Below are 15,739 nucleotides of genomic sequence, written 5' to 3'. Positions count from 1 at the left end.
TTCTACAGCTGCTCCATCGAGAGCATCCTGACCAGTTGCATCACCGCCTTGTATGGCAACTGCTCGGCATCTGCCCAGTACATCACTGGGGCCAAGCTTCCTGCAATCCAGGACCTATATAATAGGCGTGTCAGAGGAAAGCCCATAAAATTGTCAGAGGCTCTAGTCACACAACTCATAGACTGTATTCTCTATTACCGCATGGCAAGCGCAATCGGAGAGCCAAGTCTAAGACCAAAACTCCTTAACAGCTTCTACCCCCAAGCCATAAGACTGCAAACCCCCCATTTGTTTTGTACACTGCTGCTACTCGCGGTTTATTATCTATTCATAGTCACTTCGCCCCTACCTACATGTACAAATTACCTCAACTAACCTGTACCCCCGCACACTGACTCGGTACCGGTACCCCCTGTATATAGCCTCATTATTGTTATGTTATTGTGTTACTATTTCTTACTTTAGTGTATTTGGTAAATATTTTCTTATCTCTTCTTGAACTGCACTGTTGGTTAAGGGCTTGTAAGTAAGCATTTCAGGGTAAGGTCTACACTTGTTGTATTCAGTGCATGTGACAAATAAAGTTTGATTTGAATTGATCACCCGACCTCAACCCAATTGAGATGGTTTGGGATTGAGTTGGACCGCAGAGTGAAGGAAAAGCAGCCAACAAGTGCTCACCATATGTGGGAACAATTTCAAGACTGTTGAAAAAGCATTCCAGGTGAAGCTGGTTGAGAGAATATCAAGCGTGTTCAAAGCTGTTATCGAGGCAAAGGGTGGCTACTTTGAAGAAACTAAAATATAAAATATGTTTTGATTTGTTTAACACTTTTTTTGGTTACTACATGATTCGGGGCGGCAGGGTGGCCTAGTGGTTAGAGCGTTGGCCTAGTAACCGGAAGGTTGCAAGTTCAAATCCCCAAGCTGACAAGGTACAAATCTGTCGTTCTGCCCCTGAACAGGCAGTTAACCCACTTTTTTTGGTTACTACAAAAGAATTTGTTCTTAACTGACTTGCCTAGTTAAATAAAGGTAAAAAAAAAAAAAATTCCATATGAATTATTTCATAACTTTGATGTCTTCACTATTTTTCTACAATGTAAAAAATAGTAAAAATAAAGAAAAAGCCTTGAATGAGTAGGTGTGTCCAAACTTTTTACTGGTACTGTATACATATTCATTTTACGCTAAAGGGGGATTTTAATTTACTTATAGAAAGCCCGGCCAACATATAAGGGCCAATTTGTGAACCAGAAGAGCAACTTGGGTCCAATCGGGTCTGGTCTAGACACGGACTCATTAGGGTACGAGTGGGGTCTAGGTCTGGTTGTCGCCGAGTCTATTCTGGTTTGGGTCTGATTATTCTCAGGTCCGTTCGGTTCCGGGTCCAACTTTTTGGACTCGAGAAGACCTCTACTACAAACCACTAAAATCATGACAGAAATCACTCAGAAATGTGATCCTATCTATTTCAGATTCATCTTTGATTTCCCAACAACAACGGTCACAGACAGAATATAGGCCGTGTAGTCTATACTCATATCCCAAGGCACGTGTAGAAATGTGATCCTATCTATTTCAAATTCATCTTTGATTTCCCAACAACAACGGTCACAGACAGAATATAGGCCGTGTAGTCTATACTCATATCCCAAGGCACATGTAGAAATGTGATCCTATCTATTTCAGATTCATCTTTGATTTCCCAACAACAACGGTCACAGACAGAATATAGGCCGTGTAGTCTATACTCATATCCCAAGGCACGTGTAGAAATGTGAACGAACCTCACATTTAAGTGATTAGTAAGCTCTAATAGTAAACAGACAGTACAATAGCACAGGTGCTGCCGCATCAGTCCATTAGTATTTAAGGAAAGCCCCGGACAATGGTGTGAGTGGCTGGGCTTTTGTCAAGCAGTAGGAATGGAAAACCTTGTTGCAACTTGCTGCTGCGGATTTAAACTTTCAAGGACTTGGAAACAGGATTTTAACATTGACAAAGAGTGGCAAAGTGGTGGCTGGTATATATATGTGAATGTGTGTAGGGAGAGAGAGTGGGGAAAGAGAGAGAGAGAGAGAGAGAGAGAGAGACTGGGGCAGAGGTCCTGAGTAAGAGAGTTGTTTTTGTAGAAGAAAAAGGGAAAAAACAAGAAAAAAAATAGACTGCAAAACTGAATGTAAAATAAGAGAGAGAGAGAGAAGGGAGGAGAGAGGAGAAAGGGAGGGAGTGTTGGAAAAGATTCCAAAGGGGGTTGTCTTGGAAACGGAAACGGCAGAGTGGAGCCCCACAATCCCTGGTTTGATTGGTGTCTGGGCGTTACTGTCAGTCACCAACCGAGACCAACACCTGGCCTCACCAGAAAACACACACACGCTCACACACATACATACACACACATGCACACACTCTCTAGGGCTTTTCTCCCCCACTCAGCACACCTGCACTCTAGGAGCCTAAACAGAACATACACAAACACCACACTCTTACATGACGAACACCTGCATCTAACACCTGCATCTAACACACTTTCTCCCTCTCACACACTTACACACACCTGCGATGCAAAACACCCTTCAATGCACCTGCCCCTCAAGCACACAGAGACCCAAACACAGCGAGACAGAGAGAGAGGGGGAGAGAGAGAGATTTGAAATGTGTTTATTATTTTGGAACTTCTGTGAGTGTAATGTTTACTGTTCACTTTTGTTTATTATTTACTTCACTTGCTTTGGCAATGTTGACATATGTTTCCCTTGCCAATAAAGTCCTTACATTGAAATTGAATTGAGAGACACAAGGGCAACCAGTGAAGAACAAACACAATTGTAAATACAACCCATGTTTAAGTTGATTTATTTTCCCTTTTGTACTTCATCTATTTGTAGATAATGACATTTGTAATTTCTTTATTCTATTGGAACTTTTGTGAGTGTAATGTTTATTGTTAACTTTTGTTTATTATCTAGTTCACTTGCTTTGGCAATGTTAACATATGTTTCCCATGCCAATAAAGCCCTTAAATTGAAATTGAATTGACAGAGAGATTTATAATGTGTGTCAATCAGGTGTCAACCAGGTCACTTTCACAGAATCTGTTTTATCTTGTCAGTCAGATGTCTCACTAAGAAACTGTCCCACTCAGCACACCTGCACTCTATATCCCTATACAGAACACACACACACACACACACACACACACACACACACACACACTTATGTGACAAAGACCTGCATCTAACACACTTTCTCCCTCTCACACACTTTGCTACCCAAAACACCCTTTAACACACCTGCCCCTCAAGCACACACTGAGACCCAAACACAGCGAGACAGAACGAGAGAGGGAGAGAGAGAGAGATTTATCATGTCTGTCAGTCAGGTGTCAAACAGGTCATTCTCACAGAAACTGGCTCACCTTTTGGGAGGGTGGGGGGCTCATTTCTAACCTGAGAGCTGGCCTGGAAACTTCCCATGGGCCAAAGCTAGTGTCACACACACACACATATGTGTGTCACCTGCATGCTAGACACCTCAGAGAGCAACTAAAGACGTTACCGTGACCTGACCACACCATTACCTGTTTCAAAGTAGCCAAATGAAAATCACTTTAAAAGTGCCTTGAACATATTAATAAAATGAAAGAAGCCATTTATTATGTACACATTGTCTGTATATATTATACAAAGATTTCCACTTGTATGATATCAAGTGATTCCAACCAGCTGGGCACACACTGTTTGAATGAACTTTGTTTCCATGTTGAAATTAAGTTGAACTAACTTGGAATATATGTTGAATTGACTTCTGTGCCCTGTGGGACATGATTTGTCCTTATCTGACCTTTGGTGGAGCTTGGAGAGGAGCAAAGCCCTATCTATCTGCTAGACATCACTTGAATGATGACTGGTCTTTTTCCTTTCAAAAAGAATAGTATGAAAGGAAGAATGAAGTTAGGTACTGGGTTGATAGAGAGCCAGAATGCCCCTGGTCGGTTTGGGAAACATTGACCTACCGGTATTCTATTGGATCTCCAGCATTAGAAAAGCGTCTATTTGGCTGAACCAACAGACCTCATTCTCATGGAACCCCACGGGAATTCTTTGCACCATTGTAATCGTATCAATACCATGTAAAGAAGCCGCAAACGTCTTTATAGGCTAACAATCGTTTGAACGAGGTCAGACGTCTAGAAAATGAGCAGACACACTCTGACACAACACCCTGTGTCGATTCGTTTGGTAAAATTATTCTGCTGTTGTTGTGGACTTTGTTGTTGTGGTTACAAGTGCAACTGAAGTAGCCTTCTATTCAATAGCCTTAAAATTGTCTTGACATTAATCATGAAAGAAATACATCGATTAAATGTGTTAAAATATATTAATGTTTTATAATACGTTTACATGTTATGTGTTTTACTCTTAATCATGGAAGCACAGCAAGTAGACCAATTTTATACACACCGATCCATGCGCACGCTGTGTGCCAAACTACCAATGCCATCGAATGATTTTTAAACGTTTCATTATAATAATTGGAGCTAAAAACACACTTTTAAATGGGTGTATCGGGATTATTCCCTCTTCTCATTGAAAAGCACACGGTCTCTCTCACACGCTTTCTTTTGCTCATCAACAAGTGCCCGCTCTTCCAGCACATGCAGCTCGCGCCAGACCCACCTATGGTGATGCAAATGAGCGCGCGCACGGCGGAAGCCCATCGCGCCCAGGGATTGGTCCCGACTCTTGGAATACAATTATCTCGGAAAAACCCGACGAGTGAAAGGGAAGAACTTCTTGTCATCACGCAGGTCTCTTCAGTTTGAGAGAATCGAAGCGCTACAAGTGGTTGTCTGCAACTGCGCCGAGAACCTGCTGACTGAAGGACTGTTTGCTTTTAAAACAGCGCAAACATTTCGAGTTTACTTTTCTCTCCCATGATTGAGGTAATGACCACTTTACACACCAACTCGTAATTTAATCCCTGTGGTTCGAAGCGGGTGTGTCTTCTGTGTTCTTATTAGTTAATTAGGAACATTTGGTGCGTTCGGCGTCGCCTTTAACAGGCGACAGAGGCTGTGACTGTTTAGTTTAGTTATCCATTTTTACATTTGATTTTTTTTTTTTAACTGCGACACTTTCAAAGTTCCAAACAATGTATAGCATGATGGAACACGAGCTGAAGCCTTCTGGGCAACAGCAGCAGCAGCAGCACCACCACCACCAAACGGCCCAGGGCATGTCCCCGGTTACTGGAAACATTGGCAACTCTCACCTGGGGTCCAAATCCGTGTGCCCTCCGGGCGGGGACCCAATGGACAAGGTCAAAAGGCCCATGAATGCCTTCATGGTGTGGTCCAGGGGCCAGCGCCGCAAGATGGCCCAGGAGAACCCCAAGATGCACAACTCTGAGATCAGCAAGCGGCTTGGCGCGGAGTGGAAGCTGCTGACCGACGCCGAGAAGCGGCCGTTCATCGACGAAGCCAAGCGCCTCAGGGCAGTGCACATGAAGGATTATCCCGACTACAAGTACAAGCCACGGCGCAAGACCAAGCCCCTGCTCAAGAAGGACAACCAGATGGCGAAGTACCCTCTCTCCGCCGGGAACCTGCTGGCCGCAGCGGCCGCGCAGGGCCAAGGTGGGAGCGCCAGAATGGAGAGCTACGGGTGGGGCCCGGCGGGAGGTTACGCTGGGATGCAGAACGAGGCCCTCGGCTACACTCAGCAGCTGCACCGCTATGACCTGTCCGCGCTCCAGTATCCCCAGGCCATGACTGCAGCACAGACGTATATGAATGGAGCCAACACCTACAGGTAGGCTATGTTCTCTTCCATTCTTCCACATGTTCTTGTAAATGACTCGAGGGACATGTAGCGTTACATGCGCCTAGACTACACGTAATTCCTGTTTGGGTAATTGTTTAAAAGCTTTTAAATGAAAAGGTTGATGCGTGTACTTGTTTTTCCATTATGCCCGTCAGCTCTACTAAATTGAACATTTTTCATTAGATTATTTGGTCTATTCAGTATTGTAAGCTTGAAGAGATCACCCTCGTAAACCTTGGTCTACTTCAACACTTGCTTGAAAGTTTGTATCCTGCTTTAAAAGGCCTCTATCTAAAGTATCATCTGAATGGAAGATTTGATATCAGTAATGATAACGAGTGCATGGTTATCTGTAATGATAACCAGGCACTCACTTTCTCGAAGTCAAACAGTGGAAGGCTATTGAAGATGAAGAATCAATGTCCTAATCATCAAAACCAATTGTTTAATACAATTAAATGGTATCGGTATAGGCTACCTTAGGCCTAATTACAACAACACAATAATACGTTGTGGCTGATATTCTGAAAGCTAAGATCAATTATTAAATCCTTTAACATTTCCTTTTTACTGCTTTGTCAATTGCACTAGGCATATTTCAATATTTGTAGTCTTTACCTATCCTATTTCGTTATGGTTTTAAAATATCTATTCGAGAATTAGAATAATGGTCTTTAATTGTTTATCCCATCTAATTAGTTGAGTTACAATAGTCAATATTCCCATGGGCAAACACTTCAATACACTCGCACAAGTGGATCTGATCATCTGTTAGTTGCCAAACTGGATCTGCTAGCCTGTCAGAAAGGAAGATTCATTATTGTCATGACTCTCGACAACTGTCACCCACTCAGCACAGAGCCAAAACTTTTTTCTTTTTGCAAATTATATATTTTCAGAAGATGGCTTGTTTTTTTTTGTTTCAGAAATGATAAATCTACTGCACATATTTTATGATATTATAATTTAGATTATTTTGCCAAAGAACCTGTGTAGGCCTAAAACTCGTAAGTTAGAACTGTAATTGTAATAATTAGTTAAAATATGCTACCTTTTGTCTTAGGAACTTTACTCAATATTTAAAAGGTTATTCGTATGAGTTTAATATAGGTTGTTTACTTGTTTTCAGGCTGTTGGAATGAGCATGTGAAGAGGCCCACTATGTGAAAGCTTTGTTTGTGTGGGCCTTCACCCTCAACCCTCTAGTCCGCTTCAATGCCGCCTTCCAGGCCTCTTCACCCTCAACCCTCTAGTCCGCTTCAATGCCGCCTTCCAGGCCTCTTCACCCTCAATCCTCTAGTCCGCTTCAATGCCGCCTTCCAGGCCTCTTCACCCTCAATCCTCTAGTCCGCTTCAATGCCGCCTTCCAGGCCTCTTCACCCTCAATCCTCTAGTCCGCTTCAATGCCGCCTTCCAGGCCTCTTCACCCTCAATCCTCTAGTCCGCTTCAATGCCGCCTTCCAGGCCTCTTCTAGACAAAATATAACACAAAAGTATATTTTAAAATGTTCTCGCCTGAAGTTGAGTTGGTTTATGGTGAATTGTGATTAGCTGTAGTGAACCTAAAGGAGAATATCTGTCGTTGACTTTACAGTGCGGTAGTCATGTTGGTGGCCTAACCAGTCTGGGCCTGCCCTAGCTGTCCCCAACCCCATGCCTTTTGTAAACATGGTGAATTCCATCACGTGACTAGGGCTCTCCCTTCGGGTGACTGGCAGTTCTTTCATGTCGGTCACATCAATCAAGTCTGTTATGCATCATAATCATATTTATTCAGATGGGTTGGTCTTTCAATCAATATGCCCTTTTCTTACAAAATAACTATTTAAAATGAAACTCACTGAACTGCAAATTACACCGTATTGAGTTTGAGGCTATTTCAAAAGGGTGCAATGTTACAGAACCTTCCAGCCGATGAATGATTTCTAAATAGTTGTTGTTGCTTGAAAGCGCTTTGAGATTATTTTCTGTAATGAATAGTGCTACTGAAGTTGATATCATTAGAACATTTCAGATGCATAGAATAGTGTAATGGGTTGTTCAATATATGCTACAATTCTACCTGAATTGTGACTTCAGTTGCATGGCCCAAAAATGTCACACCATAGCATTTTACACTGTAGCATGTCACATTTTGACATTGCATGGCATAACATTGATATTGTCCAGTCGCTAACTGTACCCATCTCGCCTCCCCAGCCCCATGTCCTACAGCAGCAGCACCCAGCAGCCCAGCCCGGTCATGTCCATGGTGAAGCCAGAGCCAGTATCACACTCTCCGACTGGTGGACCTAACCACCACCGCGGGCCTCTCCAAGGGGACCTGAGAGATATGATCAGTATGTACATCCCCGGGGGGGACGCCAGTGACCCGGCCGCCCAGAGAGGAGGCTACAGTGTCCAGCAACACTATCTCAGTGGGACTGTTCCCCTCAGTCATATCTAGGGGGTAGTGACTGGGACTGATGTTGGGTGTGCCCGGACACAAGTTAAAACGCACCCCCGGAACTGAACACCACAGCCTTAGACACACTCAGTATGGTTCTGTGTTGCATTAAAAACAGCAGTGACTTTATAGGAAAGGTTATTTTTCTACCTCTGCAATTTTAAATCGAATCCCTTTGTCCTTCCCATCCCGTCCCAAGACTGGGTGGTTTGTTCAGTCTCCCATCCACTGTTTGGATGGAGACCTGTCCATTCTCTTTGAACTATGAAGGACTGCTGTATTGTACATACGATCTTTACTTCTCTCTATGATGACAATGTTTGTTTGTGTACATATTATATATATTTTTTTCTCTTTGACAAAACTGACCTTGACATCTACAATCTTGGTTCAGAAACTCACAGGCTCTATGTATGTTTCAAGACTCCATAATGTTCACAACATTCCATTGTATTCTCCTACTGGCATGGTAGCGTCGGCCCCTTGGGTTGATGGGTAATCATCACGACCTAAACCAACCGGGATGGAGACGCGACTTCTCTCAAATGGCACCCTATTGCCCATCATGCACAAATTAGGATCCGAGCACTATGGGCCCTGGTCAGAAGTAGTGCACTATAAAGGGAATAGGATGCCATTTGGGATGCACGCACAAAACCCACAATGGAGGGGCCCCACCACAGGAACACAACACACTGGGAACTGGGTTAGCCAATCAAGGTCCTCCAAAGGCCAGTGACATACAAATCACATGATCTGCCACAAGGCTTGAAAAGATTCTGATTCTAGAACTGGGGGTGTGTGTGGCCCAATGGATCCAAACGGATCATCTCAAATTAACTAGATGCCTACTAGTGAAGTGAACTAGATGGAGAAATGCACATAACTTGAATGAAGTGACTTGTAAAAAAATATGTATGTATGGCCTCTTTGTTATGTGCTCTTGTTTTTAAAGCCAATCCGATCCCATAGGATGACATGGTACTGAATACAATGGAAAACAGTACATGAAATGTACATGAAATGATTTTAACTCCTGTTTAGTAGCCGCAACTGTCCAAACCACATACCAATGCATTTTAGTTTAGTTAGAGTATAAAATGTTTAACATAACAGCATGGTTTAAAGTTAACATTACGCCTTGTTCCTGCAATGTGTTAATGCACCATATTGTTTGTTAGTCAACTATTTTGACCCTTTTTTTTGTAGATGTTTGGAGTTACGCTGCTGGCAAAGTCCCAAGTTGCTATACTGCTTACTGTTCAAGTATTCTGCAGGTTTGAACTTAGTTCATAGAACACTCTTAACTGTTATACAAATTCTGCATTCCATTTAATTGTTTACTTCAGCTCAAAGTTTTCGCTAGATATTTTTTTAACCAAATACATGTTAATGTTCTCTAGTTTGGCAACTGTGTATGGATTTCTACTCTTTAGACTTGTTCAACCAAGCACTGTTATGACACACTGCCTGGGCAACTAACAGTGGAGAATACAATGCATTTTATTTTACAATAAACTTCTGTTATCCAACTTCTCATGTTTTGTATTCGAGCTGTCAGTTGTCTGCTTGAGGTATTTTCAGATACTGTGTAACATTTTCCTATGAATTATTCTACAAAAGGAGTTTATCTCAAGTTGCTTGAACAAGACTTAGGGGCTGATGGTTAATGTTCCTTCATTTGACTCTGCTAACCCACATTTCTGATCATTTAGTCTGACCAGTGCTGCTTAAAGTTTTATATATAGTAAAAAATGTATTTGATAGAACTTGTTTTGACAGTCTCCTAGTATTGTGCAATACAAACATGAACTTGGTTGCATTGAAATTAGTACCTAATAACTTCTATAAATCGAGGTAGGGTTAATTTAAATTAATAATTAAACACTGTTTACATTGCAATCCAAGTGTGTTAAACTTAACTTTTATTCTGTTTTGTTTTTTATTTAGGTCAATCCTGGTTTGTGTGTGTATATAGTGAGGAAAAAGGCTTTCAACTTGATGTGTATAGTGTAAACATTTTTAAGGCCGGGATACTAAGGTTTTACATTTTTTAAACTCATGTTCACACGTGGCAAGGATGACAAGTATTAATAAAAATTACAACTCTGGTCTACAAATATATTTCTTGTTGCAGGCTTTCAGTAGTTTCTTGGAACATTCAGCCATGACTTATTTTCTAAGATATATTACATTGTTCACTGCACTCTTGTAGGCCTATTCCGTTTTTTTTCTTCAATTGAGTCTTTTCACAACGATAACGTACCATAGGCTATTCTATATGGGAAATGTCTGACACAGAATATACTTAAATTGTGCCAGTTGGCATAATACAGATTACACACGTCAGATTGAGGTCGATTCAAAGAAGGTTTTGATATGGGAATCTTTAGGAGCCGGATTTATATTTCGATTGAGATGGCCTATTTTGTCGGGGAAAGTTCAGAAATAAATAGCATAATACAGGTTTAAATCAATTCAAGTGCGGGATACTAACTTAATCCAATAGTTAAAGCAAGCCAATGGACCTACGTTTTTATGCTTTTGTTATAAAGATGACTGCTAATATTTTACAACATATTTTTCATTTGCTCCTATTCAGCTATGGCAGCTCAGCTATTTTGAGTTATACCTCATCTGTCCGCGGAAATCATTACACAAAATAACAATCGCAGGCCTGACATCACGCGCTCAATCAAAACGAGCTGGGTTTACGTTTAAACAGTGGCACCACAGCTGGACACAGTTATGCTTGGGGATGCTTAAAATACAACTTTCCAGGGAGTCAGACAAAAAGTTTTGGGAGATGGTAGAAGAACAGAGGCGTCCGGGGTGCAGGAGAGGCGCGAGGAGAAGGGGGAGTGGTGTAGAGTGATTTAGGGTCGATCATTTACTTCTTCTTTTAAACCCCCCTCCCTCCCCTCTCCTGAGATAAAGCGGGTGGCTGGCCCGCTCGTAATTGTCCGTTTCGGAGGCACATTGTCAGTAGCTTTTGAGCTCGCAGGTGCACATAGTAAAGCCGCGGAGTCTTCGCAGACTCCCCCAGAGAGCTTTGTTCCCTTTCTCTCGCTCCCCCGCGGAGCAGAAAATTAGCGTTGCATTCGGGGGGCTTCGTCGCCCCCTTTTCTCCGGCTCAGGCTTAACCCTTTCACCGCCTGTCGCAATTCTCATGGAAATTGAAGAGCCTGCGCAGGCTAATCGCAGAGTAGAGGGGAGGGGAGGATGGGAGAGAAGCTAGGGGAAGAGATGAGTGGAGTGCGTTGAAGGGGGGAGAGTAAGCCCTACACCCTCTTTCGCTCTGTCTCTCTCTCTCAATTCAATTTAAGGGGCTATATTGGCATGAGAAACATTTGTTTACATTGCCAAAGCAACTGAAATAGATCAAATTTACAGTAAACATTACACTCACAAAAGTTTCAAAATAATAGGCATTTCAAATGTCATATGTCTATATACAGTGTTGTAATGATGTGCAAATAGTTCAAGTACAAAAGGTAAAATAAATAACACATAAATATAGGCTGTATTTACTATGGTGTGTGTTCTTCACTGGTTGTCCTTTTCTTGTGGCAACAGATCACAAATATTGCAGCTGTGATTGCACACTGGTATTTCACCCAATGGATATGAGAGTTTATAAAAATGTGGATTTGTTTTCGAATTCTTTGTGGTTCTGTGTAATCTGAGGGAAATATGTGTCTCTAATATGGTCATACATTTGGCAGGAGGTTAGGAAGTGCAGCTCAGTTTCCGCCTAAATTTTGTGGGCAGCGGGCACATAGCCTGTCTTCTCTTCAGAGCCAGGTCTGCCTTAGGTTGACTTTCTCAATAGCAAGAATATGCTCATTGAGTCTGTACATAGTTAAAGATTTCCTTAATTTTGGGTCAGTCACAGTGGTCAAGTATTCTGCCACTGTGTACTCTCTGTTTTGGGCCAAATAGCATTCTAGTTTGCTCTGTTTTTTTGTAAATTATTTCCTATATGTCAAGTAATTATCTTTTTGTTTTCTCATGATTTGGTTGGGTCTAATTGTGTTGCTGTCCTGGGGCTCTGTAGGGTTTGTTTGTGTTTGTGAACAGAGCCCCAGTACCAGCTTGTTTAGGGGGCTCTTCTCCAGGTTAATTTCTCTGTAGGGGATGGCTTTGTTATGGAAGGTTTGGGAATCGCCTCCTTTTAGTTGGTTGCAGAATTTAAGGGCTCTTTTCTGGATTTTGATAATTAGCGAGTTTTCATTATTTGGTGTTTTACATCTCTCTCTCTCTCTCTCTTTCCCTCTCTATGACAATCTGAAATTCAGGAACCAGCTCTACCAACATGGCCTGTTGTTTCCCTGGCAATTTAGGGCTGTGAAACTGGACATGAAGCACGTAAATTGGCCGCCACTACACTAGCCCTGGCCCATAACCACATGCACACCTCGGAATATTACTTTGCTCCAAGCATTTGGATAGTTGAAAAACATGGTTTATTCCAAAATTAGAAAGATAAAGAGAAACGTTAATAAATTGTGTGTGGAGAGAACATTTTGTTGCTCCAATTCTTTGACATGAGTGGTGGAACTGTATAGCTTAGGACTTTTTAAATGGTCAAATATGGGCCTATACGTTTGACAACATTACTTTAGTGATCTATAGCCTGTAATTGGACAACGTCCTTATAAAGGGCCCCTGTATGGGCCCCTGTATGGCAGAAGTTATATAAGGGCCAGCTTGTGCACCCTGTGCATTCAGTTGGTTCTGGTGAGGTTGTTGTAAGGGTCGTGTAGGGGTGGTATGTATTTAGGAAGGAGGATTTCTGGCAGAATCCATCCAATCTCTTAGCAAAGGGCAGTGAGGCTTCAACAAGTGGTTGCCATGGATTTGGTGAGCAGGGGCTAAACAAGTGCGTGGGAGATGCTGGTGGTGTGACTTTTAAAGAGTTACGAGAAGTTGTAGTCATCAGAAGCAAACAACAGTCTCCTCTATGACTCAGGTGGTCGGTACAAATACCCTCAGTTATTTTTTATCTGCAAGTTGACATTTTCCTTAAGCAAGTTGTTGTCTGACACATTTCCTTCTCATATAATAATTTAGCCCCAAATAGATGGTTTGTAAGATGTTCAGTAGATGTTCATGTTCAGTAACTGTCACCAACATTTCAACTAACTTTCCTCTTATCCTGGGATCCTTACCCTAAATGCTTGCTGTTAGGTAATTTATCCTTTTAGTTATCCTAATGAACGCGCAGCAACTGGCCTCATTGAGTCCCTCTAGATGTGTCAATGAGCAGCACTCAAAGTAGGAGATTGAGGGGTTATCTAAAGAGAAAGAGAAACCCTATTTCTATTTCGTAAGCACTGCTATAGGAAACCTCACCACATCAAAAGTTGTCATGGAAACTTCTCGTGCGTAGTATTTACCTGCATTCCTTGGGGAGCCAAGAAACCACTCCTCTCTCGCACGCAGAGCAGACCAGAGCGCACCCTTTCTGCAACCGCGCCCGCTCCGCGCGCACACACATAGTGTACCTAGGACTAGGCAAGGATTTGAGCGTCACAGAAAAGTACATTAAAATGACCACATCCAATAGTAATAGCACAATTTCTTACGTCTTGTTTTATGTGTGTTTTTATGTGGCCTTTAACTTACCAGAACCACTATTTGAGGTTTATTCAGAAGATTATTTGGACAATAAAAATGGCTATATGTTGGGCAACAGTATCCCAACTAGACACAACCCTTCACACATATTATGAACATAAAATGTGCCCATTTTAAATAAGATATATATTTTTAATAGATATGGGCATAACAACTGTGGTATACTGGCCTATCAATGGTCATGGAGAGGTTAACTACAGAAATACAGGTTTAAAAACCCTTAAGCCCACCAACGTCTGACTGTGTGACTACTAACCAACCACTCCCTTCTCCACAGGTCGTTGAAAGACCTGCTCGTTGCGTTGTTTGCTCGCAGGTGAGCAAGTGGATGGGTGTCTGCTTCTGGCGCAGCAGCTGACACGAAGGAGAGCGCGAACGGCTGCCATGTCAGTGAACGCCGGATCCGCCGCATTTTTCACCCACCCTCACATGCTCGCAGCTGAACACCCCGAGTCACAGAGTAGCTCGGGGAGGGAGAGAGGAGGGAGGCTACCGGGAAACCCTGATCAGTGATTAACTCGTAATAATATGCAGTTTTGTGACGTACATCCGTATAACTTCTACGGGTTCTTGTCTGCCCTGTCAGGTCTATAATTAGTGGAGGAGATTTTGTAGCAATGAGGACTGACTGAGTGACGTGATATCCAATAGATTTGACCATAGAAATGGGTGACATATTCCTCCAAAAGTCTTGTTTTGTCAGTGCATGAGGGTCATGTGCTCAAACAAAAAAAGGGCACACACATTTAGTTTCTTCCGCAACCGCTGTCACAGACTTGTTGAGCAATTACTACAAGAGGGGAAATCAGCACAATCTGATGAGTAAAGTATTTTGCTAAACTATTTTGAACTGGAATAAATGCTGCACTTGTTAACAACGACCAGCACAATTCCAGTCATAATAGAAGATTGTAAGAAATACTAGCCAATATCCAAACCAACTCCATTTGTTGCAACTATCATGTATCCCGGTGGTTGTCAAACCGTTTGACCTGGAAACCCCAAAAAGAAACCGTAGGCCTATAAAACTTGCGACCACCCGCGCACACCACCCGTGCACACACATGCGCACACTCGAACGTGCGCTCACAATTGCTGCATTTAGTCTGACATTACAGCCATAAAAGGTGACGCATTTTCAAAACGCAAGATAGGCTACAGAAATAAACTGCGTTCTACGCCTGCATTTAGAGCTGAACGTAATCCATGTTAGCATCTGACGTCAACTAGGGATATATGATGTCACTACTCTGGAGTCCAGAGCCAGCACGATCATTCTATCTACTTGTTGTAGTGGGGTTACAGGATCGGATGGAAACGCATGTTCAGTCTGCACCACGCCATCACTTTGTAGGGCAGGCCTACTCGCAGAGTGCTACTTGCCATTCGCCAGAATATGTTACATCTCCATCCCATAATATTGAAGGCAGGGCGATGTTACAGCAGTCAAATCAAATTTATTTATATAGTCCTTCGTACATCAGCTGATATCTCAAAGTGCTGTACAGAAACCCAGCCTAAAACCCCAAACAGCAAGCAATGCAGGTGTAGAAGCACGGTGGCTAGGAAAAACTCCCTAGAAAGGCTAAAACCTAGGAAGAAACCTAGAGAGGAACCAGGCTATGAGGGGTGGCCAGTCCTCTTCTGGCTGTGCCGGGTGGAGATTATAACAGAACATGGCCAAGATGTTAAAATGTTCATAAATGACCAGCATGGTCGTATAATAATAAGGCAGAACAGTTGAAACTGGAGCAGCAGCACGGTCAGGTGGACTGGGGACAGCAAGGAGTCATCATGTCAGGTAGTCCTGGGGCATGGTCCTAGG

The 15,739-nt window shown here is 42.5% G+C and overlaps 1 protein-coding gene and 1 long non-coding RNA gene across 2 annotated transcripts; one reads left to right on the top strand and one right to left on the bottom strand.

The window, feature by feature from the left end:
• Window positions 1–4,790: 4,790 nt before the first annotated feature.
• On the top strand, window positions 4,791–10,385 carry LOC115118165 (transcription factor Sox-19b-like). The gene is made up of 3 exons (XM_065025311.1): window positions 4,791–4,948; window positions 5,149–5,816; window positions 8,028–10,385. The coding sequence occupies exons 1-3, from the start codon at window positions 4,940–4,942 to the stop codon at window positions 8,272–8,274; spliced, it is 924 nt and encodes a 307-aa protein (XP_064881383.1). The 5' UTR covers window positions 4,791–4,939; the 3' UTR covers window positions 8,275–10,385.
• On the bottom strand, window positions 5,061–14,402 carry LOC115118166 (uncharacterized). Its single transcript, XR_003861799.2, has 3 exons — window positions 14,171–14,402; window positions 13,674–13,787; window positions 5,061–7,299 (listed from the first exon to the last, which is right to left on the bottom strand). It is a non-coding gene; the product is annotated as an uncharacterized LOC115118166 (long non-coding RNA).
• Window positions 14,403–15,739: the final 1,337 nt, after the last annotated feature.

Source organism: Oncorhynchus nerka, linkage group LG12 (assembly GCF_034236695.1).
Source record: "Oncorhynchus nerka isolate Pitt River linkage group LG12, Oner_Uvic_2.0, whole genome shotgun sequence".
NCBI lineage: Eukaryota > Metazoa > Chordata > Actinopteri > Salmoniformes > Salmonidae > Oncorhynchus > Oncorhynchus nerka.
Note: the sequence above shows the minus strand (reverse complement) of the source record. Positions and strands in the feature narration are given on the sequence as shown.